The sequence below is a fragment of the Chiloscyllium plagiosum genome, chromosome 24, assembly GCF_004010195.1.
Source record: "Chiloscyllium plagiosum isolate BGI_BamShark_2017 chromosome 24, ASM401019v2, whole genome shotgun sequence".
NCBI lineage: Eukaryota > Metazoa > Chordata > Chondrichthyes > Orectolobiformes > Hemiscylliidae > Chiloscyllium > Chiloscyllium plagiosum.
The window spans coordinates 50,183,004-50,210,840 of NC_057733.1; the positions used below are offsets into that span (position 1 = coordinate 50,183,004).

Below are 27,837 nucleotides of genomic sequence, written 5' to 3' on the forward strand. Positions count from 1 at the left end.
CTGTCCGCTAAGCGGGGTATCACAGCAAGGCCACCCATTGGCATAGCTTCCGATTTTGAAAAATTAATTTTATAGCCTGAGAATGCACTAAATGTATTAATAACTTGGATTAAGCGAGGTATGGACGTCAAAGGGTTACTGAGGAATAGAAGAACATCATCTGCATAAAGGGTAATTTTATGTTTACCTGTACCAATCCTTGGGGCCACTATATTAGGATCAGCTCGTATCGCTTCTGCTAGTGGTTCAATTATTAGCGTAAATAACAATGGCGTGAGGGGACATCCCTGACGGCAGCCCCTACCCACACTGAAGCTATCCGAATGTAATCCATTGGTAACCACAACTGCTTTGGGATCACTATACAATGTTGAGATCCATTTTGTAAACACCTGTCCAACACCAAACCTCTCCAATGTGTAAAACCAATATGACCATTCGACCCTATCAAATGCCTTTTCCGCGTCTAATGAAACTACTACTCCTGGTATCTTTCCCTGATGACAAGCTTGAATCATATTCAGAGCCCTTCTAATATTATTGGATGATCTACGGCCCTTAATAAACCCCGTCTGATCCTCCTTTATAATATGTGGCAGTACCCTTTCTAGTCTCAGTGCTAACGTTTTTGAACAGATTTTAAAATCTACATTTAGCAAGGATATTGGTCTATATGATGTGCAATCTTCTGGATCCTTTCCTTTTTTTAAGGATAAGAGAGATATTTGCCTCTTTCAGCGAAGGCAGCCCTGACTATATGCATAGTTATACATGTCCATAAATGGACCAGCCAATATTTCTGTAAATTCTTTATAGAATTCAGCTTGAAAACCATCTGGGCCCAGTGCCTCACCACTCTGAAGTTGCCTAATTGCATCACGTGTTTCTTGGACTGTTAGAGGAGCATCTAGGACCGATACCTGTTCTGGAGTTAGGCCTGGAAAGGTCAAATTTTTAAAAAATGACTGCATCCTCCTCGTCCTATCTTCACAATCCTGCGATTTACATAACTCAGAATAAAATTCTCTAAAGATCACATTAATCTTTTTATGATATAAAATTCTCTAAAGATCACATTAATCTTTTTATGATCGTAAGTCAAAATACCCGTACTTTCCTTGATAGACGTAATAGTCTGAGGGGCCTTTTTTTTCTTTGCAAGAAATGCTAAGTATCTACCCAGTTTGTCGCCATATTCATATAACCTTTGTTTTGCAAATAATATTTCCCTCTTAGCCGTTTGAGTAAGTGTAGTGTTTAGAGCTGTCCTAAGAGCCGTAATCCTTTGCAATTTAATACTAGAAGATCTATCAGTGTATGCTGTTTCAGCTGCTTTTAAGCGAGCTTCAAGCAGACGCTGTTGTTCTCCTTTCAATTTCTTCTGGGTCGCTGAGTAGGAGATGATCAAATTTCACGTGTAAGCTTTGATGGTCTCCCACATCATTGATGGGTTGCTAGCTATACATGAATTAATTTCTAAAAAAGTTTTAAATTCTTGAGAGAAGTACTTTACAAATTTACTATCTTTCATTAGGGAGGGATCCATACGCCAATGCCGAGGGGATGTCCCATTGTTCCTCGCCTTAGTTTCCATATATGCAGCAGCGTGGTCGGAAATTGCTATACTACCTATTTTACAGGATGATATGGAATTTAAAAAAATCGAGGGGGCAAAAAACATATCAATTCTGGTATGACATTTATGTGGATTAGAGTAGAAAGAAAAATCTCTGCCCTGTGGATGAAGACATCTCCATACATCTACTAATTCTAATTCTTTGTTCAGATCCATCAATTGTCTAGATCTGGGAATACTCCTGCAGTACTCTTGGGAATCCTATCTATTTCCGGATCCATAATACAAATAAAGTCTCCCCCTATAATTGTATGACGGGCACCAAAAGCCATCAATTTTGAAAAGGCTTCCGTTATAAATTTAAAGGGGTGTGCCGAGGGGTGGCAGTACAAATTTAAAATCCCATATTCCTCTCCATTTATAAGGGCTTTAATCAAAATATATTGTCCAGATTCGTCTTTTATCTGCTTTAGGATTTTGAAAGGGAAATTCTTCCAAACAAGAATAACAACTCCCCTGCTTTTTGAGCTAAAAGAAGAAAAAAAGGCCTGATCAAATCCACCCTGTCGTAATTTCAAGTGTTCTTTATCCGACAGGTGTGTCTCCTGTAGGAGAGCTATATCAACTCCTTCCTTCCTTAAGATTTGATGATATTTTCTTCCTTTTGACTGGCGAATTACTCCCCTTGACATTCCAGGTACACCACTTAACCGACTGATCAACCATAATCATCTGGGCAAATCCGAGACCCCTCGGGAGGGGAAACCCTATCCAGAACATCCCGAGCGTAGAGCATATAAAATTTACAAAAATAAAGCCTCTCTAATACACTCACAACAATACAATAAAAAACTATTTCTAAATCAAAAAAATATAAAATGTATCTAAGTGGAGATTTTCCCCAATCCCTCTCCCCACCCCGCCATGATAATATTAAACAGTAAAATAAGAGAATAAAAGAGGGGGGGGATATAAACCAAAGCGGGGGGAAAGGCAAACCAACATCCATTATGTCTTACAGTTTATCTAAGAGAGTCCAAGAATTCTTTAGCCTTTTCTGGCGATCCGAAGTTATACACTGATCCTTCATGGTTAAAGCGTAGTGTCGCTGGGTAGCGTAAGGAGTACTGAATATTTAAGTCCCTTAAACACTTTTTCGCCTCGTCGAATGCCTTCCTCTTTCGGACCAGAGCTGGGGAAAAGTCCTGGAATAACATGATCTTGGATCTTTTATAGATCATAGCTTGGGGGTCTTTTCCAAGATTTCTAGAGGCTTCTAGGAGTATCTGCCTCTTCTTGTAGCTCTGCAGCCAGAACAGGACCGGGCGTGGGTGCTGGTTCGTGCCGGGCCCGCGTATTTCAATCCGGTAGGCCCATTCTACCCTTACCTGGCCTGATCCAGCTTCCAGATTTAAAAGCTGTGGCAGACACTGCTCGAGAAACACTGTAAGCTGGCCTTCCTCTTCCCGTTCGGGAATGCCCAGCAAACGAATATTTTTTCGACGACCTCGATTATCGAGGTCATCAATGTGATTCTCTAAGGTCAGGACTCGCTGTTCGAGAGTCCGGACCTGATCCACGGCCGATTGAGCTGTAGTTTCGGAGGTCGCGGCCTTTAACTCCGCCCCTCCGCTCGATTTCTTGGATGTCTCGGTCATGCTTCTGCAGTGCGGCTGAGAGTGAGTCCCATCGATTTCGGGATTCTTCAATGAAAGCGTCGATCTTCACGTCCAGTTTGGAGATCATTTCTACAAGGCTTGTCACCGTAGGTAAGTCCCCCGGGGCGGCTGTGGACGCCTCAGTTGCAGCTCGAGAGGGTGGGGGAGGGGTTCCTGCTTGTTGAGAGCTGCGGGCTCCCTTCCCTTTAGTCATTTTTACTAAAGATTAGATTGTTTAAATTTAATATTAAACAACTAATTAAATTAAATAGCTATTATAAATGATTTGGTAAGTGTGGTGGGGGTGGGTGACCCACTTTACCCAAGTCTTGGGAGGAGCACTGTAGACTCAGACTTGCTGGGTCGCTGCCATCTTGGATCCGCTTCACAGGTCTTTGATAGATAAAGATAGCTTTAAGAGAGCAGGTGTTTCTGCAAGAGTCTTGTTGGTGCCAGCTGCTCTTTTTGCCGCTCTGGGTAACTGTTCAAAATGTCTGATATTTATATCCCAAAACATTGGATCGTTTCATTGGTTCTAATATTGTCAAAATACTAAATTCAAACTTGATTGGAGTTTGGTATCTTGGGCCATGATTTAAACTGATCGGCCGAATTCAAATTTGTTGTTTTATCGAGACAACACAGCTATTAGCTGTTTCAACCAAATGTTATATTGTCACCTTGTTCTGGACTTCCTGTGCGAGCCAGAAATTTCAGCTCCCTTAAAGGTACAGTACACCCACAAGAACCTATGGGCAACTTTTTCAGAGGGTGGTTCATGTATGGGATGAGCTGCCAGAGGAAGTAGGGGAGGTTGATACCATTACAACATTTAAAAGGCATCTGGATGGGTATATGAATGGTAAGGTTTTAGAGGCATATGTGCCAAATGCTGGCAAATGGGACTAGATTTATTTAGGATATCTCGTTGGCATGGACAAGTTGAACTGAAGGGCCAAATTTCCATGCTGTACATATCTATGAGTCTATGACTGTATGAATAAAATGAAAAGCCTTGACAAAATAGTAATACTTGAGTTGTGTATTGTGGAACAAATATAATCTGTTTTCATGTTGGTTGAGGGGTAAGTAAATGCTTGCCTTTCTTTGAGCAGTGTCAAGGGATCTTTTACAACCCTTAGATTGTTGGATTAGACTTAGAATATCTTATTGTCACGTGTAAGCAAATACAGATGTACAGGAGTACAGTGAAAAGTTTATGTCATCTTAGATATAAAGTACCTAGATACATAACTTAGATGCAAAATAGAGAAATAAAGAACAAAAAAGAAAAGTTATATTTCTTAGTTATTCATAGTATAAGTTAGAAAAAATGAGAAATAAAGTTACGATAAGCATTACAGTTTTTCTATAAAGGGTCTGCAGTAGATGAGTGCATAGGCTCCCAGAAGTGGCCTGACTGGGCTCGCAAGCTGCTGACTGCTTGTGCTGGTCCCTGGTCCAACAGCTGCCTTTCTCCACTCGGGGGTCCAGTCCACTGGCTGTCCCCATTCCACTCCGGCCTCTAGCCCTTTGGTTGTCTCCGCTCGAGCCTCCAGTCCACTCACTCACTCCTTTTCACTTGTGCCTCCAGCCCGCTCTGCTTGGGCCTCCAGCCCATTCTACATTAAGGGAAAACACCAAAAGGCGGAGAAAGAGACAAGTAGAAAAAAGAAAATGGGAAATAAACAGGAGGAGTGGAGGAGCTCGAGTCGGAACGTCCTACTCCGCCATCTTGACCAAAAGGATCATGATTTAACTGCTCATCTGAAGGATGGCTTTGAAGTGAAATTTGTGTTCACTGGTTTTAGTAAGATTCGAACATAGCATTTTAAAAAAATAGTACAAATGAGGCTCACTGAAAATTTCATAGCCCATTTATGCAAAGCTTGCACTTATGCAAGGTTAGATATGCACCTAAGACTTAAACATGACTGGGCAACTTTATATTATGTTATTAATTCTTTTTAGATATCCAGGAATATCCAAGGTGTGAATGCAGGTTGAGTGTTAGGTAAGATGGGGACGAGAGCAGGTGGGTGACTGAGAAGCTGGGAGTTAACATTTTCTGTGCAGCAGAAGCTAGCAGCAGTAGTGAGGTGAATGAGATTGCCATGAACTGAGGGACAGCGAGAAAAGGCTGAGTGAAATCTGGGGACATTATTGTAGATACAAAGTGAAAAATTATTTTCCCTGGTGAGGGAATAGGAAGCATGGGGATTTACCTTGGAAGAAACTACAGGGGATGAGTGAAGGAAGGTTCTTGAATCAATGGCTGCTTGATAATGAGATGCTTAACCAAAATTTACTGTTGTGATAGAGACTCCAATATAATTTCAGAAAGCAATGGATAAATATTTGCAAAGGGTGATTGTAAAACACGCCTAGTGTGGGCTGGACCGAGATTTAAACAGAACATTTGCACTGTTATGGGAACCCAGGCTCTGCAGTGCAGTCATTTCTGTAATTCCAAGAACACTATTCGTTTTAGAGCCTGAGCCCTGTGTGTTTGCAACGTGCTGAGTTTTGAACTAGGTTGAGATATGAATCGAGTTCCAAGTCCACTCCCCTTTATAATTTCTTGGTTTGGTTTCGGTCAGTTGGTGCTCGCTGGTTTTGAAGTGTGAAGTCCAAGACAGATTGATCTTCCCAGTTCAGAGTTGTCTTATGCATAACAAGAGGTAGAGAATTCAGCCTATTATAAGTGGCATGCACTGAATGCCCTTGATTGTATCTTATGCTATGGAGGGAGATTCCAGTTCTAGTTTTAGGTCCAATATCAGTTTGTTATAGATGTTTTTAATCAAACTGTTCAGAAGTGATTTTACATGCCTCGAGAGCAGATGGGACTTAAACCTGAGGTTTCTGATCCAGAGGCAGAGACACTAATATGCAATTGCTTCATGTTTCAAGTAAGCTAGTTTGGCAACATTGACTGTCAGTTGGTTATGAGAATGTTACAAGTATTACTATCAGTTATCTTATTTCAATAACTTGTGATTTAATTATTGATGGAATAAATGTTCTTTACATTTCTAGTGTTCCTCTTTGAGAATTGTTTCCCTGCTTCAGTTTCTCTTATGATGCTTCTGATTTGGTGAAGCTAGCTGTTGATGAATAGCCAAAATTATGTTGAAAAGAGTGCTTGAGTACAGTTTTCAGAGTCCAGGCAAGCATGGATCGAGGAAAGGCTTGATTAACTCAAACTACAACAGTCCATGACTGAATGCTTCTTGATGTGGGGTTTCAAGGCCAGTTCGGCAAAAGTGAAGAATTCAAATGCTGTCCGAAGTTTGAGATTTGATGACCCGCTTTGTCATTAATATCCAGGGGAAATTGCTGTAAATCTTTGAGATCTGTCTTGGTCCCACTTGATCTTTGATGTTGATTGAGAGGTGTTTGATTGCAGTATATACCCATGTTTACCATGTGTTTATGCTGGGTGTGAGAAATCATTGTATATGTATTGTAGATTGTATTACAGTTTTAAAATTGTGTAGTAAAATTTGTTTGTTCAAAACCATTGAGTCTTGTGGCATTATTCCCTTAGCAAGTCTCCCATATCCCACCATTTGACTACGAAATAAATATACATTACCAGTCCCTAACCAAATGGTAATATTAAATTTTGCAGTCTAGTCTGTCATTATAACACAATTTGGGTGCTTTCCTGGGATCTTAACAAATGACATTTGTATACACCCTGTGATCAGAATGTCCAAAACTTCCAAAACACCAACCACTTAGCAACCTGAATATTTTATCTCACTTATCTGTCCCGTTCCCTCAGAAGAGATTGTTTTCAGTGGCGATAGATACATGCTTGACACAAACGGATATTTGAATTGAGGTTTTATTTGCAGGCAGTAAAATTTACTTACCTTTATTCCATGAGTCTGTATTATTTATATTTTGAGAGGATGGATTGACCTGCAGTCTTATTATGACTTATCTCTGGGAGTTGAATAAAAATGATGTTTTTGTAAAACCAGAACTTCAGAATTTTTTTTCTACATTAGCAGGTTGTGGAAACATTACTCAAGGAACAGAATGGCAAATCAGGAAGAAACCTGGGAACAACTGGATTCAGAATTTGACCACTACTTAGTTGACATGAAACCATATGTTCTGAAACTGTTACATAAGTCAGGTAAGCTCTAAAGGGAGAAGGTTTTTTGCCAGTTATTGAAGGACATTCTCCTCTGGTAGTTTCAGATATTTGTGTTGTGATTAATATCAGTGCTAATTTTTATTTTATCAGTGCGCAATGCTTTGTGCAGCAGTGAGTAGCAACATAATTAGTGTAAAATAATTTTTCTTGCTGTTTTCACTAATTCAAGTTGGGGGATTGTGGAGATATCCAAACTTCATAAGCTGGCCATTGATCCTTATTAATTGAATGTAAAATTTTAAACCAATGTTCCAATTAAGATTCATAGATCTCAAGTTATTGTTACAAACATCTGGGTGTTCTGATTTAAGATTTATCTACCAACGATCAACTTCATTGAACATGGGAACAGAAGTCACCCATTTGACAGAGGTCAACTGTCCAGTATGTTCTGCCAACCATTGAGGGTCTGGCTGATCTGTGACCTATTTCCATTTTATCTATTTTTCCTTTATATTTCTTAATTGCTTTCATTAACATAAATCTAAGAATGTCAGATTTAGAACTATGACTTCAGCATTAATTGTTGTATTATGAAGAAGGTTCAAAACTTTACCACCCTTTTCCTTGCAGAAGTAATTTGTAGGTTAATTCCTGAAAAGTTTGGCTGAAATATTTTGACCATGCCCCCTAGTGCGAGACACTTCAGTTGGTGAAAACAGCTAGTAAAACAGGTTTTTCTTGACTTTCAGTCTCTCAAATTTGCAAAAGGACAAACCATCGACCGAAAGAAACATTACAGCTCAAGTGGAGCTGAGGTTCAGGGCTCAAAGAGTTGGATTTCTGCTTCATGAAGATCAGAAATTTCTCAGACGCTGTATTCTGGACACCCTGCCGCGGTTGTGGGTATGTTCGCTGAGCTGGGAAGTTGATTTGCAGATATTTCATACCCTGTCTAGGTGGCATCTTAAGTGCTTTGGAGCCTCCTGTGAAGCGCTGTCATACTGTCTCTGTTGGAATTTATTTGGTCCTTCGGTATCCATGCAGAAATCGGAGTTGTTCATCCGTAGGGCTTAGGCGGTTGGCACAGGATTCCCATTTCATTCCTTGTGTTAGCGTGTCTCACCCGTAGGTGTTCAAGGTTTGCGTAAAGGTTTGTAGCTTGGGTGCAGGTTGCCGTGGTTGTCGGTATATTTGCCAATCATGCAATAAACGGATGCAGTAATGTACTGGCAAATCAGAGATTTGACAAAAACAAGATCATTAATTTTAATGAAAATCAGTTCTGTGAAGGTACTCTTGAATCAGTAGCGCAAAGCCTGAAGAAATTATTATTGGATTGAGAAGGAATATTCTGACAGTTCCTTGCTTTGCAGTTGATGACCTATGCAATAATAAATGGACACAAGTGAACTTTAAACAAAATAAATAATTGAGGATTGTGAAAACTACATAAATCATATTAAAGGAGCTTGAATATTTTGTCCTGTGTAGTCAGTGGCATGAATATAACTTCCTTAATAACCATATTGCCAGTATTTCTTAGATACAGTATAGCAGGATAAAAAAAGCTCTCCTAATAGTGAATTTATCTGTTGAGTAAATGAGTCATACAAGCCTATAGGGACTGTGGTTTGTTCCTGTCTCTTTTTGAATTACAGATTATACCTCTGAAATCTGGCATCCTTGGGACTGTGTCTTTACCAAACTGTAGATCTGGCAGTGTTGGGGTTTGTGCTATGTAGCATAAAATGAGAAGAAAGATGGTTATTTAGTGAATATAGATTCTGGAAATTCTGGAAAACTGGAAGCAGTGAAAGGACATCGGAAAAGCATTTGTGCTGTGGGAATTGCATCAACAGAACGTGCTGGATCATACAACAAACTCAGGAAAGGGTTCGAAGAATGAACTTGGAGGTGGAGTCAGGACTTGGAAATCCTTGTGTGTTGAGAACATGTGAAAATCACTACCTCCACAGTACGGAGAGAAGCGATGAGGGGCTCTGAAGAAGCCTGCTTGCAGCTTCAATATTGGTTTATGGAGGAAGAATTTGGCAAATGACCCGACCCTGATAGTTATGCAGCACCCACTCCTGCATGTACTTGAATTTCCAGGGCAGACTGGTTTAGGCTTGATTGTGATGTCCGCTTCCTGTCTGCAGCAAGTGATAGAGCCAAATGATTCCATAACCAGTGGATCAGATCTAAACTTTGCAGTCCTGCCATACATCTGGTGTGAATGGTGGTGGACAATTAAATAATTCACTGGCAGATGAGATGGCTCAACAAATGTCTTCATCCTCTATGATGGGGGAATCCAGCACTTTTTCTTTTATTCAGTTGTAGGACTTCGTATTACTGGCTGAATCAGCATTTATTGCCAGCCTTTAATTGCCCCTGAGAAGTTGATAATGAGCTATCGCATTGAACTGCTGCAGTCCATATGCTGTTAGAGAGGCAATTGCAGATTTTGACCCAGAAACATTGAAGGAATGGTAATATTTGAATGTCAGAATGCTGAGTAGCTTGGAGAAGTATTTTCAGGTGGTGGTGTTCATGTATCTGCCTTGTTATTCTAAATGGAATTGGGCATTACTTCAAAAAGTGTTGTCTGACGATCTTCGGTGACTTTCTGCAGTGCATTTTGTAGATAATACACACTGCTGTGCCTGAGCATCAGTGGTGGAATAACTGAATGTTTATGGATGTGGTCTGTCAAGCTTTTTGATTATTGTTTTGATCCTGGCAAGTAGGGAGTACTCCATAATTCGTGAATTGTGCATTGTCGATGGTGGACAGACTTTGGGAAGTCAGGATGTGAGATACTTGATGTAGGATTTGTTGCCTCTGACCTGCTGTTGTTGCCACTGTATTTATATGGTAAGTCCAGATCTGTGCAAAATACAAGGCTGAAACATTCACAACAATCTTCAACCTGAAGTGCTAAGTGGATGATTCATCTTGGTCTGCTCCAGATGTCATCACCATCATGGGTGGCAATTTTCAGCAAATTCAATTTGTTCCAGGTGATATCAGGCACTGGATACCACAAAGGATTTGATCCTTGGTAACTTTCCAGCAATAATGTAAACCACCAACACTTAGTAGCGGCAGTGTGCACCAGTTAGAAGATACACGTTCCTGATGAATGGATTCCCCTGCTCCTCAAATGCTGCCTGACCTGCTGTGCTTTTCCAGTGCCACACTTTTGGACTCTGATCACCAGCATATGCAGCCCTCATTTTCTCCCAATTAGAAGATGCTTTGCAGAAATTCAGCGAGGCTCCTTAGACAGCACCTTCCAAACTGCCATGACCACTTAGAAGAGCAAGGGCAGCATATACTTGGACACACTACCACCTGCAAGTTACCATCCAATATACTTCCCATTCAGACTTGGGAATATATTGCCATTTCTTTAGTGTCTCTAGGTCAAATCTTGGTATTCTCTCCTTAATGACATTGTATGTGTATACCTAACACCACATAGATTGCAGCAATTTATGAAGGCAGCTCCCAACCGCTTTCTCAAGAGCAACTAGGGATGGGGAATAAATGCTGGCCTGTCTTGTGATACCCACATCCTGTGAATGAATAAATAAAAAGTAAAAATCCTTTCTAGCCTGGTAGCATTCACCAGCTTCACTTCCAGATGAAGAATTTGTACATATCTGTTGTGCTAAGATTTCTTTTTCTCTTTTTATTCTTTCATGAGTTGAGTGTCACTGGCAAGGTCAGCATTTGTTGCCTTAGTTTCCATTGTATTCTATGGCTAGGTCATTTTGGAGAGCAAGCAGTTGAGAGTTGACCATATTGCTGTGAATCTGGAGTTGTGAATAGTCAGACTAGGAAAGGATGTTGGATTTTCTTCCCTAAAATGTACTCTTATAGGTTACGGTTGCTGTAATTAGGTTCCATATCCATATTTTATTGATTTGTTATGGTGAGTTATTTTTATTTGCTATAGTGAGATTGTATATATTCCCTGGAATGTTAATCTGGTATCTTTGGATTACAAGGCCAGTGATGCTATCACCACACTGTCGTCTTCCCCCAAAAATCCATCTGTGTTGTGATGGCGCAGATGTTTTCAAGAAATTTAAAGCACTTGTGTTTCAAGAACTGAGAATAAAAGTAGCTTGCTAGCTTTGATTTTGTGTTTGTTTTAAATATGATATTGAGTTGTCCATGTTCCTGTAGTGCTAAAATATTTACTCATCTCAGATGGAAATCAATTGGATTAATCTAAGTATTTTAAAACAACTTGATTTTATATAGCATTTTCAATGTACTGAAATCTTCGAAGGTGCTTTTCAGGAGCATTATTAAACCACTGAGCTACACAAAGAGATAATAAGTCATGTGTCAAAAAAGTTTGTCCAATAAATAGATTTTAAGGAATGTCTTTTACAGAGGGGAAGGGAGATTAGATTACTTAGTGTGGAAACAGGCCCTTCAGCCCAACATGTCCACACCGACCCTCCGAAGAGCAAACCACCCAGACCCATTCCCCTACATTTACCCCTTCACCTAACACTATGGGCAATTTAGCGTGGCCAATTCACCTAACCAGCACATCTTTAGACTGTGGGAGGAAACTGGAGCACCCGGAGTAAACCCACGCAGATACGGAGAATGTGCAAACTCCACTGAGGTGGGAATTGAACCCGGGTCTCTGGCGCTGTGAGGCAGCAGTGCTAACCACTGTGCCACCATGCTGCCCAAGAAATGCAGTGCTTGTGAAATTAGTCCATAAGCTTGGGCTCCAGGCAGTTGAAGGTGTGTCCACCAGTGGTGTAACAATTAAAATTTGGGAATACGCAAGAAGTCAGATTAGGAAACACCTTTCAGTTTTGTGAGGCTGGAGAAGAGTACAGAAGTAGGAAGAAGCAAGGCTTTGGAGGGATTTGAAAATAGGAATTGGAGTTAGAATTTTAATATCAAGAAGTTGCTCGACCAGGAGACAGTGTAGGTCAACAAGTGATATGCAGTTGGGATTTAATGTGAGTTATACACTAACAACAGAGTTTGAGGGTCGAATGTGAGAGACCAGCCAGAGGTACGTTGGAATAGCTGAATTTAGAGGTGACAATGGCCTGAATTCAACTCTTGGAAACAAATAAACTGAGGCAGGTGAAGTTGGGCAATTTGGTGGAAGTGGGATGAAAGGTCTTAATGATAAGTCAGAAATCCATTTTAGGGTCAAATGTGATATTGAGGTTCTATATTAAATGTGCAACTTCAGTAATCTTTGTAAGTATACAAGTATAATCAATTATCTCTAATCAAGTTATTTTTTGGTGTCCAAGTGGATGGTTAGAAACCTGCTTTGTGTCTACTAATGGAAAGTCAACTTTTCGGGTCAGGACTCTTAAGTCCTGATGAAGGGCCCTGACCCGAAAAGTTGACTTTCCTGCTCCCCCGATGCTGTCTGACCTGCTGTGCTCTTCCAGCTCCACAGTTTATTGACTTTGACTTCCAACATCTGCAGTCCTTATTATCCCCTTGTGTCTACTAATACCTGACACACTCTTATTGCCACTAAGCATGTTCCATAGTGGTATGATGAAGTTTTCTTCTGAATTCCGTTTCAGGTTTGTGCCTCTTGATCGAGGGACTGATCTGTATTCTCCCTCTCTGCTATAATAACGTGCTTCTTTTATCTGCATGTCAAAGTTTATAGTGTATTGTACATTTAAAGGATAAGAATGGCTTTTAAAATTTCTTTTTACATCATATAGAACGCCAGAGATGTGCCTTGTGGATCAAGAAATTATGTGATCCATCTGGAGCTGGAGCAGGAGTAATGGGACGCAAAAACCGAAACATGTATGCTAAGCTTTTACTTCACATGCTGAGACGGGGAGTGCTCGAAGGTCCTTTCACCCACAGACCAGAACCTGGATCACTTAAAACGCTGCCTTCTTACATGGTATGAAGTGTTCATTAAAAAAATCAATAATTGCATATCAAAGGAATTTGTGTATTGCTGGACATCGGAGTGCATTTGGGAAAATTAACAAACAGTGAAATTCACAACTAATCTTGGAGGAACTGTTGGGCGAAGTTCACAGCACAGAATCAGATAAGTTAATTGTTGTTTTAAGTCTGTCCAAGAAAAAGGCTGCAGTAGTGAGTATAGTGGATTCTTTCTTGATTATATATTTTTGGAGATAAGTCTCTTGATTAAACTTAAAATGTAAGCCATAGCTATTAATTTAACCTGGGGCAGTGTTTGTCGAGGAATAGGGCGGTGTTATTTTCTGGGTCTGTAGATTGTGAAGGAGCAAAAATGGCCTTTGCGGTGATATGTACTTCTTGTCAGATGTGGGAGTTTAAAGGGAGTTTAAAGAAAGTTTAAGGGTCACTGCGGATTATATCTGCCATAAATGCTGTTGGATGTGAATCTTATCAGATCGAGTGGATGGTTTGGAGAGACAGATGCGATGAGGAATTTGCAACAGCAACAGTATGTGATGGATGGCAGTGATAGGAAGGGGGGAAAGTCTCCGATACAGTCACATAGATGGGTTAACTCCAGGAAGGGTAAGAGAGGTAGACAGCTAGTGCAGGAGTCTTTTATGGATATACCCATTTCAAACAGGTATGCTGTTTTGGAAAATGTAGGGGGTGATGGATTCTCAGGGGAACATAGCACGAACAGCCAAGTTTCTGGTATTGAGACTGGCTCTAATGCAACGAGGGGTACGTTGGCTTCCAAGAGATCAATTGTGTTAGGGGATTCTGTAGTCAGAGGTACAGACAGACGTTTCCGTGGCCAGCAGAGAAAAAGCAGAATGGTGTGTTGTTTCCCTGGTGCCAGGATCAAGGATGTCTAAGAGGGTGCAACGACATTGGAAGGGAAAAGTTTGAGACTTGAAGGGAGATTACAGAGAGTTAGGCAGAAATTTAAAAAGGGTAGTAATATCTGGATTACTCTCAGTGCTACGAGCGAGTGGAGCAGGAATAGGAGGATAGAGCAGATGAATGCATGGCTGAGGAGCTGGTGTATGGGAGATGGATTCACATTTTTGGTTCTATGGAATCTCTTTTGAGGTAGAGGTAACCTGTACAAGAAGGACGGATTGCACCTAAATTGGAAGGGGACTAATATACTGGCAGGGAAATTTGCTAGAACTGCTTGGGAGGATTTAAACTAGTAACGTGGGGGGTGAGACCCAGGGAGATAGTGAGGAAAGAGATCGATCTGAGACCAGTACAGCTGAGAACAGAAGTCAGTCAAACAGTCAGGGCAGGCAGGAACAGGGTAGGACTAATAAATGAAACTGCATTTATTTCAATGCAAGGGGCGGAACAGGGAAGGCAGATGAACTCGGGGCACGGTTAGGAACATGGGACTGGGATATCATGGCAATTACGGTAACATGGCTCAGGGATGGGCAGGACTGGCAGCTTAATGTTCCAGGATACAAATGCGACAGGAAGGATAGAAAGAGAGGCAAGACAGGAGGGGGAGTTGCACTTTTGATAAGGGATAACATTACAGCTGTGCTGAGGGAGGATATTCCTGGAAACACACCCAGGGAAGTTATTTGGGTGGAACTGAGAAGCAAAGGGATGATCACCTTATTGGAATTGTATTATAGACTCACCAATAGTCAGAGGGAAATTGAGAAACAAACTTGTAAGGAGATCTTAGCTATCTGTAAGAATAATAGGGTAGTTATGGTAGAGGATTTTAACTTTCCAAACATCGACTGTGACTGCCATAGTGTTAAAGGTTTAGATGCAGAGGAATTTGTTAAGTGTATACAAGACAATTGTCTGATTCAGTATGTGGACTTACCTACTAGAGAAGGTGCAAAACTTAACCTAGTCTTGGGAAATAAGGTAGGGCAGGTGACTGAGGTGTCAGTGGGGGAGCACTTTGGGGCCAGTGACCATAATTCTATTAGTTTTAAAATAGTGATGGAAAAGGATAGACCAGATCTAAAAGCTGAAGTTCTAAATTGGAGAAAGGCCAATTTTGATGGTATTAGGCAAGAACTTGCGGAAGCTGATTGGAGGCAGATGTTCGCAAGTCAAGGGACGGCTGGAAAATGGGAAACCTTCAGAAATGAGATAACAAGAATCCAGAGAAAGTATATACCTGTCAGGGTGAAAGGGAAGGCTGGTAGGTATAGGGAATGCTGGATGTCTAAAGAAATTGAGGATTTGGTTAAGAAAAAGAAGGAAGCATATGTCAGGTATAGACAGGATAGATCGAGTGAATCCTTAGAGTATAAAGAAAGTAGCAGTATACTTAAGAGGGAAATCAGGAGGGCAAAAAGGGGACATGAGATAGCTTTGGCAAATAGAATTAAGGAGAATCCAAAGAGTTTTTACAAATATATTAAGGACAAAAGGGTAACTAGGGAAAGATCAGCAAGGCGGCCTTTTGTGGAGCCACAGATAATGGATGAAATACTATATGAATATTTTGCATCAGTATTTACTGTGGAAAAGGATATGGAAGATATAGACTGTAGGGAAATAGATGGTAACATCTTGCAAAATGTCCAGATTACAGAGGAGGAATTGCTGGATGTCTTGAGATGGTTAAAAGTGGATAAATCCCCAGGATCAGGTGTATACGAGAACTCTGTGGGATGCTAGAGAAATGATTGCTGGGCCTCTTGCTGAGATATTTGTATCATCGATAGTCACAGGTGAGGTGCCAGAAGACTGGAGGTTGGCAAACGTGGTGCCACTGTTTAAGAAGAGCGGTAAAGACAAGCCAGGGAACTATAGACCGATGAGCCTGACCTCGGTGGTGGGCAAGTTGTTGGAGGGACAGGATCTGCATGTATTTGGAAAGGCAAGGACTGATTCGGAATAGTCAACATGGCTTTGTGCGTGGGAAATCATGTCTCACAAACTTGATTGAGTTTTTTGAAGAAGTAACAAAGAAGACTGATGAGGGCAGAGCAGTAGATTGATCTATATGGACTTCACTAATGCGTTCGACAAGGTTCCCCATGGGAGACTGATTAGCAAGGCTAGATCTCATGGAATACAGGGAGAACTGGCCATTTGGATACAGAACTAGCTCAGAGGTAGAAGACAGAGGGTGGTGGTGGAGTGTTGTTTTTCAGACTGGAGGCCTGTGACCAGTGGAGTGCCACAAGGATCGGTGTTGGAATTTGGATGTAAGCATAAGAGGTACAGTTAATAAGTTTGCAGATGACACCAAAATTGGAGGTGTGGTGGACAGCGAAGAGGGTTACCTCCGATTACAACAGGATCTGGACCAGATGGGCCAATGGTCTGAGAAGTGGCAAATGGAGTTTAATTCAGATAAATGTGAGATGCTGCATTTTGGGAAAGCAAATCTTAGCAGGACTTATGCACTTAATGGTAAGTCCTAGGGAGTGTTGTTGAACAAAGAGACCTTGGAGTGCAGGTTCATAGCTCCTTGAAAATGGAGTCGCAGGTAGATAGGACAGTGAAGAAGGCATTTGGTGTGCTTTCCTTTATTGGTCACAGTATTGAGTACAGGAGTTGGGAGTCATGTTGCGGCTGTACAGGACATTGATTAGGCCCCTGTTGGAATATTGCATGCAATTCTGGTCTCCTTCCTATCGGAAAGATGTTGTGAAACTCGAAAGGGTTCAGAAAAGATTTACAAGGATGTTGCCAGGGTTGGAGGATTTGATCTACAGGGAGAGGCTGAACAGGCTGGGGCTGTTTTCCCTGGAGCGTCGGAGGCTGAGGGGTGACTTATAGAGGTTTACAAAATGATGAGGGGCATGGATAGGGTAAATAGGCAAAGTCTTTTCCCTGGGGTGGGGGAGTCCAGAACTAGAGGGCATAGGTTTAGGGTGAGAGGGGAAAGATATAAAAGAGACCTAAGGGGCAACGTTTTCACACAGAGGGTGGTACGTGTACCAGCCTCCACACAGAGGAAGTGGTGGAGGCTGGTACAATTGCAACATTTAAGAGGCATTTGGATGGGTATTTGAATAGGAAGGGTTTGGAGGGACATTGGCTGGGTGCTGGCAGGTGGGACTAGATTGGGTTGGGATATCTGGACGGGTTGGACCGAAGGGTCTGTTTCCATGCTGTACATCTCTATGACTCTAAATGAAGGTAAATTCTGTATGTGACTTCTCTTTTTTTTTTATGTGACTTCTAAGGGTTATACCATTATTAACATAATTTGGTGTCCCTGCTTTCATTTATTCATTCATGGGATGTGCAAAATGTTGACAAGGGCAGCATTTGTTGCCCATCTCTAGTTGCCCTTGAACTGAGTGGCTGAGGTTTTACTGCAATGAATGACCATTTCATAAATACAACCAAAGTGCTGGAGAAGCTCAGCAGATCTGGCAGCATCTGTGGAAAGAGATAACTAGATTTAATGTTTCATGTGTAATATGACTCTTCTTCAGAGCTGGGGAGTTATTGGATTCAAAACATTTCTAAATGTTACTCACAACTTGTAAGCCCAAACCTGGGTAAAATCCAAATTTTGTCACATTTGATCATGGACCGCTTCAACATCTGAGGAGTCACGACTGGCCAATGAATATCGGACTATCATTGGTGAATATCCCCACTTTCGAATTTATGATGGAAGGAAGGTCATTAATGAAGCAGCTGAAGACGGTTGTGTCTTAGGACACTACCCTGAGGAACTCATGCATAAATGTCCTGGAGCTGAGATGACTTTGAAGGAGTAACCAGGAAAGTAGATGAGGGCAATGTGGTAGACATTGTCTCCATGGACTTTAGCAAGGCCTTTGACCAGATACTCCAGGTTAAATGTTGGGTAAGGTTAAATCTCATGGGATCCAGGGAGAGCTGGCCAATTGGATACAAAATTTGCTTGAAGGTAGAAGACAGGAGTTTGGGATAGAGGTTTGTTTTCAACTTGGGAGGCCTGTAATGATTGGTGTACCACAGGAATCGGTGCTGGTTCTTCTGTTGTTTGTCATTAATGCAAATGATTTAGATGAGAATTTAGGAGGAATGGAGAGTAAGTTTGTGGATGACACCAAGATTGCTGGTATAGTGGACGGTGAAGAAGGGTATCTGGGAATACAACGAGATCTTGATCAGCTGGGCAGTGAGTTGAGGAACGGCAGATGGAGTTTAATTTAGATAAATGCAGTTGTTGCACTTTGGTAGTCAATGTTAGGTACCTGGGAAGTGTTATAGAACAAAGTTATCTAGGGTTACAGGTTCATAGCTCCTTGAAAGTGGAGACAGCTGTAGTCAAGTTGGTGAAGAAGGCTTTCGATGTGCTGGCTTTCATCTGTCAGAGCATTGAGTACAGGAGTTGGGGCGTTTTGTTGCAGCTGTACAAGATATTGATAAGTCCACATTTGGAGTACTGCATGCAATTCAGGTCACACTACTATAGAAAAAATATTATTAAACTGGAAATAGTGTAGAAAAGATTTACTAGGATGCTGTGTGGATTGGAAGATTTGAGTTATGAGGAGAGGCTGGGGCTATTTTCCCCTGGAGCATAGGAGACTAGAGGCAGAGTTAAGGTAGATACCCAACAGCTTTTATCCATGGCTGGGGGGGCATGGGCTCTAAAATTAGAGGACATAGGTTTAAGGTGAGAGGGGGAAGATTCAAAAGGGTCCAGAGGGGCAGTTGTTTTCACACAGGGTGGTGAATGGCTGGAACAGTCTACCAGAGTTAGTGGTGTAGGTGAGTACTATTTTGTCATTTAATAAACACTTGGATAGGTACATGGATGGAATAGGTATGAGGGAGAGAGACCAAACTTAGCCAAATGGGGCTAGATTAATTGTGAAAACTGGGCTGCATGGACAAGTTGGGTTGAAGGGCCTGTTCACAAGTTATAAACCTTTTATGTGCTGCAAGACATGCTGAGCTTCTCCAGTGGTGGGCGGCACGGTGGCACAGTGGTTAGCACTGCTGCCTCACAGCGCCAGAGACCCGGGTTCAATTCCCACCTCAGGCGACTCTCTGTATGTAGTTTGCACGTTCTCCCCGTGTCTGCGTGGGTTTCCTCCGGGTTCTCCAGTTTCCTCCCACAGTCCAAAAATGTGCGGGTTAGGTGAATTGGCCAAGTTAAATTGCCCGTAGTGTTAGGTGAAGGGATAAGTGTAGGGGAATGGGTCTGGGTGGGTTGTGCTTCGGTGGGTCGGTGTGGACTTGTTGGGCTGAAGGGCCTGTTTCCACACTAAGTAATCTAATCTAATCTAATCTGTTTTTATTTCAAGTCTCCAGCATCTGTAATATTTTGTTTTCAATGACCAATAGATTGTTTTCACAGTAACCAATAGATTAGCCTTCAACTTCACATTTCATTACTTGCTTAAATTTCATCAGATGCCATCATTGGATTTGGGGCATTATAGAATTCAGATTTCAGAATACACAGACAGTAGTTGAATTTGCTCTCAAAGTCTCAACTCACCAGACAACATTCAACCATTGTAAAGGAAAAAATGACCCTACATGTGGTAGACAGAATCTGTGAAGAGCTGCTCCCCAGTTGGAAATTCTTTCTTTCCAGTTCCTGTAATAAGATTTGGTCTGTCTCAAGCTCCTTTACTCTCAGGTTTCTTCACTACCAGCCTTGTTGCTGTTAAAGTGACAGAATAGTGATTGGTGGAGCAGCAAGAATGAGTACCCAATGAGTTAGGGTCATTCTGCTGGTCTGAGTGTGGGATGCTGAGTTAGGCTGGAGCTGTCGGGTTGATGGACTTATGGACCTACTGTCTCCGAATGCTGTATTGACTTGAGTGAATGCATTATTTGATCTGTGTTGTACTTTTGGCAAACATGGTTGAGCTTGTACAGTTTTGGTTGTCCTGCCATAGGGAGAATGGTATTAAATTGGAGAGGGTTCAGAAAAGGTTTACTAGGATGTTGCCGGGACTGGAGGGTTTGAATTTGAATTGGATAGGCTGGGACATTTTTCACTGGAGCATAGAAAGTCGAGGAATGATCCTGTAGAGGTTTAAAAAATCATGAGGGGCATAGATGAGGTGAATAGCAAAGGTTTTTTCCTGAGGTTGGGGAAGTTCAAATTAGGGGGCAGATTTTTAAGGTGTGAGGGGAAAGAATTAAAAGGAACCTGGAGGGCAGGTTCACATACAGGCTTGTATATGCATTGAACTGCCAAAAAGAGTGATATATACTGGTACAGTTATAACATTTAAAAGACATTTGGGTAGGTACATGAAGACGAAAGGTTTAGAGGGGTATGGGCAAAGCACAGGCAAGTGAGACTAGTTCAGTTTGGGAAACTTTGTTGGCATGGATGAGTTGGACCAAAGGTTCTATGGTTCTATGACTCTGACTTATTTTAGGAGAGATTTTCAAATTTGGAGGAGTAGAGCTTACCCATCTTCTCCATTAACGTTTTCTGAAAATCTGGGACAAATTAAATCTCTGCTGATCTCAGGGATGCTGCCAATTAAAAAACCTTTCTACACCCTTGTTAAATTTTCTCAATGTCCTGAGATCCACTGCACTCTAAGGTGGTAAATGCAACAGTTTTATGACCCTTTTTGAGAGAAGTAATTTCTCCTCCTGTTTGTTTTTAAATCTGTTACGCCTTATTCTAAAACTATCTTTCTTTCTAGATTGCCTTACAAGAGGAAACAGCCTTTGTCATTCCCTTTAGCATGTTATATACTTCAATTCTATTTTCTCTCATTTTTCTAAACTCTACAAAGTATTGACCTAAACTACTCATCTTCTCCTCATAAAACAAATCCTCCACCTCTAGAATCAATCCCGTGAATCTCCTTTGAACTGCCTTCAATGCAATGACATCCCCCCCTCAAGTAAGGGGACCAAACGTTTATGCACGTACTCCTGGTGGGGTCTCACTAATGCCTTGTACAGTTGCGGAAACAGTTCCATCCTTATATACTCTATTCCTTTAGCAATAAATGCCAAAGTTCCATTTATCTTTCTTATATACCACCATTTCAACAAAATGAGCATGAAAGTTTTTCCTAATTGGTCTCATTGTACACAAGTCAAAAGCAAGACATTTGTAAAGACTTCCTAGTATTCAAGTAGTTAAGAGCAGATAGGATATCACTTTTAGTATTTGAACCAAGACTACATAGTGCAGAATGTATAGTATATATTAATTTTATTCTTTTACTGCCTCCTTTCTATTCGGACTCCTGGTTCATTTTCAACCTCTGCTCGTGCAAATGCTCCATTGTAGCTGTCTGTGATGAAGTGCGTAAAAGTAGTTGGCACCTTGTTGCGCTACAATGATTTGAGGGCTGCAACATTTGATTTAGCGTAGCATTGCCAAAGGACTAATATATAATGCAGGCTAGTTGCTGTATAGTCAAGAAGTGATTGTCTCTCCTGGCTATAATGAACAATTATTATGGAACTATGTGGTCATTTAATGCGTGGTTTCATGCTGTGCTGCGAGTTTACGTACTTTACAGACAATGTAAGGAGAAGGCAAAGTCAAGTAATGTTTTCAGACTTCAATTTCAAAGTAACACTGTATATACATGGCAACCATAGTTATGCAAGGCTCATTGTTGTATTAGGTAAGGACTAATTTATCATTGTGTCTTTATGTCTATGTAGGTCTCCCAGTCTAGAGTTCAAGTGTAGCCTAGTGTAGTTTTTTTTTCCAGTTTGTTCTAACTCCAACTATCCTCTGATATTTATCCCTTGTGATCTGCAGCTCTGTGACATCATTGTAAAATTATTCTAGTGTCTTGAAACCTCAGCTAACATGTAGTGTTGGGCATTTTATCAATCTTGGAAAGAACTCAATAAAATTAAAGAAAAGAATATAATATGAATTATCTCAAGGTTATCAACACTGATGAATTGTGAAGTCACTGTTGAATGAAGCATATAATCTCACGGAAGTCTCAGTAAATTAATTCAGTTTTTGTTTCTTTTATTAATTGCAGTCAATATACTTTGATGAGCCCAGCTTTTCAAAACCACTTGATCATGGAACTGAAGGATTACCAGACTGGGTAACAGGAGAGCTGGGTTCAGGGGATTCAAAATCCAGTGGCTCCTGGAGAAGTGGCTCTAAAGATAATGAATCTTCTGACTTTCCACGTGTTGTTCACAGGTCTGTTTTATTAAAAACAAATCTATTTTAGGTCCTGTTACACTTTCTCCTGATGTACTGAATATAAAATTTCAACAGCCCTACTATCTGCCTAACTTTTACTGTTGTGCCGAGGAACTCCAGTAGGTCCCACATGAGGAAATAGTTGATAGGAAACACCGATTTGAATCTTATTTGTCTCAGGTTGCATTGATTCTGGTTAGTGCTGTGATTGAAGTAATTTGAAGAGGAAGTTCACCTTAAACCATTTGTTATTTTGTCCAGCTCAAAAACAAACCACAGTATTCTGTGCACATTGGATGACTTAAGTACTTCGTCTAAATTGAGTAAATTAATAATCATGACAGTTTTGTCGAATTCATTCCAATATAGATCAAGCTATTTATACAAGATTACATAAGTGGTATTGATGAAATTGGTCATGTGTTGCTGAACCATGCAACCTAGCAAGTTCCAGATTCAGTTACCAGTCCATACTGATTGAATTAACTGATCTTCGATAATATTGTGGCAGGTCACTCTGGATTCTGATTTTTGTCAAGCCTGACTTGTTAAAAAGTGTGTGTGTCAAGTCAGGATCAGACAAAGCTGTGAATCAGAACATTCTGATGCAAGGTCATCATTGACCTTAAAAACAACTGTTTCTCTCTCAACTGCTAACTGACATGCTGACTGTTTTCAGCATTTTAGATTCTTATTTCTCATTCCTAGCAGCTGTGGTGTTTTGCTGTTGTTTATTATCCTTGATGTTCTGATCAATATTTATCCTTCAATCAACATCTTAACAAACTTTAGTTCTTTGGGGAGCAGAGCTGCACCAATATGTTAGAGCTGTATGAAAACGTTTAAGACAGAGGAACTTAGCAGTGATGAAAATGACAAGGTAAAAGATCTTCACTATGTTAGCATCAAAAATACTCAAATAAAACCTGGTTTACTTTCTGTAAAGAGATTAAATATGGGGTCTGCTCTGTTGCAAATGCAGTGAAAGACATTGGAATGATTGTCTCTTTAATTCAAGTCAGAAATAGAGTAAATACTGACCCTGTAGTGGATGATTGGATAACATTTAACATAATGGTACATTGTACAAGGTAGAATTGTTCTTCCCAGAGCAAAAAAGTATAAGAGTTATTTAAAGGTTACAGAAGATAACTTAAGAGTTACTTCCAAAGTGGCGAGAAGTTTTAAGAATGGTTGGAAAAGATGTGTGTGTTTTCAGAATTCACATAGATGTAATCATTATAATCTATGACAGAATTTCTCATCTTCAAATAACTGTCCAACTCACCAGTTTTTGAATTGTTTATGGAATCAGATTCCACCATTTCTTCCATTAGGTCTAACATAACTGGATTTGAGCAACCCAGTGAAAAAGACTTTGCTTCATCTCCCCTCCAAGTCTAAATGACTTGTATGTATTGACTTACTCACCATAGAGACTATCTACTCTGTCAAAGCTTTTCATCACTTTGAAACCCTTTGTTAAGTCATTCATTTTCTCTTCCACCTTAAGAAGGGTGCTACAGTGGCTCAGTGGTTAGCATCGCTGCCTCACAGTGCCAGGGACCCAGGTTTGATTCCAGCATCAGGCGACTTGTCTGTGTGGAAATTGCACATTCTCCCCATGTTTGTGCGGGTTTCCTCCAGCTGCTCCGGTTTTCTCCCACAATCCAAAGATGTGCAAGTTAGTAGAATTAGCAATGCTAAATTGCCAATAGTGTTCAGGGATGTGTAGGTTAGGTGCATTAGTCAGGTGTAGAGTAATGTGTCTGGGACGGTTACTCTTCAGAGGGTCGGTGTAGACTTGTTGGACCAAGTGGCCTGTTTGCACACTATAGGGAATTTATGATTCTATCTTTTCTATTTGTCAGTGTCTGCTGTGCACAAATGAGCTCTCTCTTATTGTTTAAATATTATTTCAAAGTGACCCTGAAAGTTTACATCAGTTTTTGTTCATCATCTTTTAGTTATCAATTCCACAATAGTACGTACTGACTTAATTCCTTTGTGAGTTACTTTTATAACCATATGTTTCTTGAAGCATGGCTCAGAAATAGCAACCTTGATTCTGAGTTAAAACCCAGGATACAAGACAAACACTTGAGGTTTTTTTTGAGGTTTATATGGTGTCAAAAGTTTAAATTCTTAATATGCTTCATGGGTTCTATATTGTTTTGTGTAAAATGTGGCCATGTTCCCTGGGATTCTATTTTGGAACGTTCTGGGTGTCTGTTCAAACTGGATTTTGTTTAGCAGTACTGCATATTGAACTCAAGGTGGAGCTGCATATCCAATTAATCCTTGAATTCGTTTTAGGAATTTCCGCAACCTTTTTTGTATGTGATTGTGTATGCATTCTTCACATTATTTAAATTGATTTTTTTCTATATTCGATTCTGTACTCATTGTTTTTAGTTCTGTCATTTAATCATAAAATTTAATGGTCTTGCATATATTTCAGACATTAGTTACGTTCAGTTCATTTTTCTATTATTACTTCACAATAAAAATTGTAAGAAAAATGTAGGAATTTAGCCTTCAATTATCTTGCTTTATAATTAATAACTTGTAAAGACTGTGCTCTTTATTGTTGCACTATGCACTGAAGCAAGAGAAAACTGTTTTGAAACCCAGAGATTTACAAGCTGGCTGTGTGTTTTGAAAGTATGGAATTTGATGTTTATTGTGAATTCTGTTTATGTAACAATGGGTTCCAGTAATGTGCAAATAAACCGGAGATGAAGGGTTATTTACAAGTGAAGTTGATTGGTTTGTGGATTAGGGACTAATTATCAGACAAAGGACCTCTGCTTAACAACAGCATGGTGATTGGTTGTCACTTCAGTGAACAGCTTGGGCTGTGAACAAGGTAGAGAGAGTTTAGCTAGAACAGGAGAGAATCCAGCAAAGATACAGCAGCCAAAGGAAGCACTTTCCATCTCTGCAGTAAGGCACTTGAAGAAAACCAGCTTATTCTTCAGCAAATGCTGCAAGTTGTGACTTTAAATTGGATAAGACGGAGCACTTCCATGAGTGAATCAGCCACCACTTGCCTCTTCCAAACCATTGGAAGCATTTAGAAGGAGAAACCTTCAGATCAGCAAGAACCGACTCAATGTATCTTGGGAGTTTATTAAGGGTTTAGAATTTTCACTTGTCGGGTTTAATTAATTTTTGTTTAATTGTTACTTGTAGCTAGAATTTAATGATGTAATAAATAATGATTCCTTGTTAAGTACAGAGACCTGGCCCATGTTTTCTATCAACCTGGGTCTGAAAATTGGGTAGCTTGGGGATTTTATGTATTTCTTTTAAAATGTTAATTTTTGTGGCAACTCCTGAAGTAGTGAAGCTTATTTTCTACCCCAGTGAGTCATGATAAAGTTTGATGATCTTGACTGGGTTTAGATTTGTTGTATTTGATTTGAAACCTTTGCAATGAGGATTTGGGTGTGGTATTGGTAAATAATATTGGTGAAGGAAAATACCAGATTCTGCAATGGCACCAGAAACAACAAAGGCTTTCCTACAAGTGGCAGAGTTGTCAGTTGGTCATTTTAAGAGAATTTTTAAAACTCAAGTTGATTTTGATGAGTAAACAGGAGGTATTATTGACTGACAGAGCTAGAAAGTTAAAAATATTCAAGATACTAGCATAGCACTTAGGTTTAGAGGAAATACAGAAGAGTCCAAGTACTTGGGATGGTGAAATGTCACAATCCGTTGGTAATCAGTTACAATTAAAGTTGTTAGAGCATAAAGGAAGAATGAAAACAAGTGGAGTTGGAATTCCAACTGGAAGAGAAAGGTAAGGAGAAAGCTGTGCACCTTTAGATTAGGATTACAAAGGGAAAGAGAACAAAGATGAGAGAAAGAGAGAGAATGTAAATATCAGCTTAAATTGGCATTCCTCCAATTTACAAGCATTAATACAAAAGCGAACTGGTGTGCAACTGTAATTTCTCATCCTGAAGATGGCACACTTACTTCAGTGCAATACCAAGGATATTCAAACTAGAACAAAGAAAAACTTGCTTTCACAACCTCAGGACAATTGCTCCATCTACATGGGTGCAAAGCCATGCAGCAATCCAGATCTTACCCTGAAGAGAACACTGGCACACAAGTGCCTTTAAGATATGTGCACGTGCGATTGATAATCAATCAAAAGAGTATGCAACAGATTGGCCATGCCCTAAATGTTCATTGTTTGTTTCCCTTGCTGTCACCCTTCATGTTATTTCCAGAATATCTTGTCGTAGAGTCATAGAGATGTACAGGACAGAAACAGCCCCTTCGGTCCAACTTGTCCATGCTACCAGCTATCTCAACCCAATGTAGTCTCACCTGCCAGCATCGGGCCCATATCCCTCCAAAGCCTTCCTATTCATGTACCCATTCAGATGCCTTTTAAATGTTGCAATTGTACCAGCTTCCACCACTTCCTCTAGCAGCCCATTCCATACACGTACTACTTTCTGAGTGGAAATGTTGCCCCTTAGATCTCTATTATTTATTTCCCCTTTCACCCTGAACCCATGCCCTCTAGTTCTGGACTGTCCACCCCAGGGAAGAGACTTTGCCTACTTGTCCCTCAGGCTTCCCTGAATAGGATAAGATGTACATGTACAGTAGTGCCTTGATTTACGAACTTAATCTGTTCCGGTACCCGGTTCACGAACTGAAAAGTTCACGAACTGAATCAATTTTTCCCATTGTTCAATTAGCGTAAGAATGCATGGACATAGCAACGCATGCTGTTCACAGCGCACGCACCAAAGACAAACTGAATGAGATCACGCGGGGCCTGAGAGCTTTTGCGTTCAATAAGCGCGAAGCAAAGCAGAACAATGAAACTACGTGGTCGCACACGGGCTTTTTGTGTTCGTACCTTCGTTCGTACTTTGAATTTTGTACGTAAAGTTGAAGCAAAATTTTACGTACAATCCTGTTCGTAAACCGATTTGTTCATGAACAGGGTCGTTCGTATGTCGAGGCACTACTATATTTGGAAAGGCAAGGACTGATTAAGGATAGACAGCATGGCTTTGTGCGTGGAACATCATGTCTCACAAACTTGATTGAGTTTTTTGAAGAAGTAACAAAGAAGATTGAGGGCTGAGCAGTAGATGTGATCTACATGCACTTCAGTAAGGCATTCGACAAGGTTCCCCATGGGAAACTGACAACAAGGTTAGATCTCACGGAATACAGGGAGAGCTAGCCATTTGGATACAGAACTGGTTCAAAGGTAGAAGACAGAGGATGGTGTGGAGGGTTGTTTTTCAGACTGGAGGCCTGTGACCAGTGGAATGCCACAAGGATCGGTGCTGGGTCCTCTACTTTTTGTCATTTACACAAATGATTTGGATGCGAGCATAAGAGGTACAGTTAGTAAGTTTGCAGATGACACCAAAATTGGAGGTGT

At 40.6% G+C, this 27,837-nt stretch overlaps 1 protein-coding gene across 1 annotated transcript in view; it reads left to right on the plus strand.

Moving 5' to 3' along the window:
• Positions 1 to 27,837, plus strand: part of cep112 (centrosomal protein 112) — a 547,625-nt gene that overhangs the window by 12,225 nt on the left and 507,563 nt on the right. The window contains exons 2-4 of the mRNA XM_043715232.1: positions 7,257 to 7,384; positions 13,087 to 13,277; positions 22,237 to 22,406. Coding sequence (XP_043571167.1) covers positions 7,285 to 7,384; positions 13,087 to 13,277; positions 22,237 to 22,406 — 461 coding nt within the window. The 5' untranslated portion in view covers positions 7,257 to 7,284. The remainder of the gene's footprint in view (positions 1 to 7,256; positions 7,385 to 13,086; positions 13,278 to 22,236; positions 22,407 to 27,837) is intronic.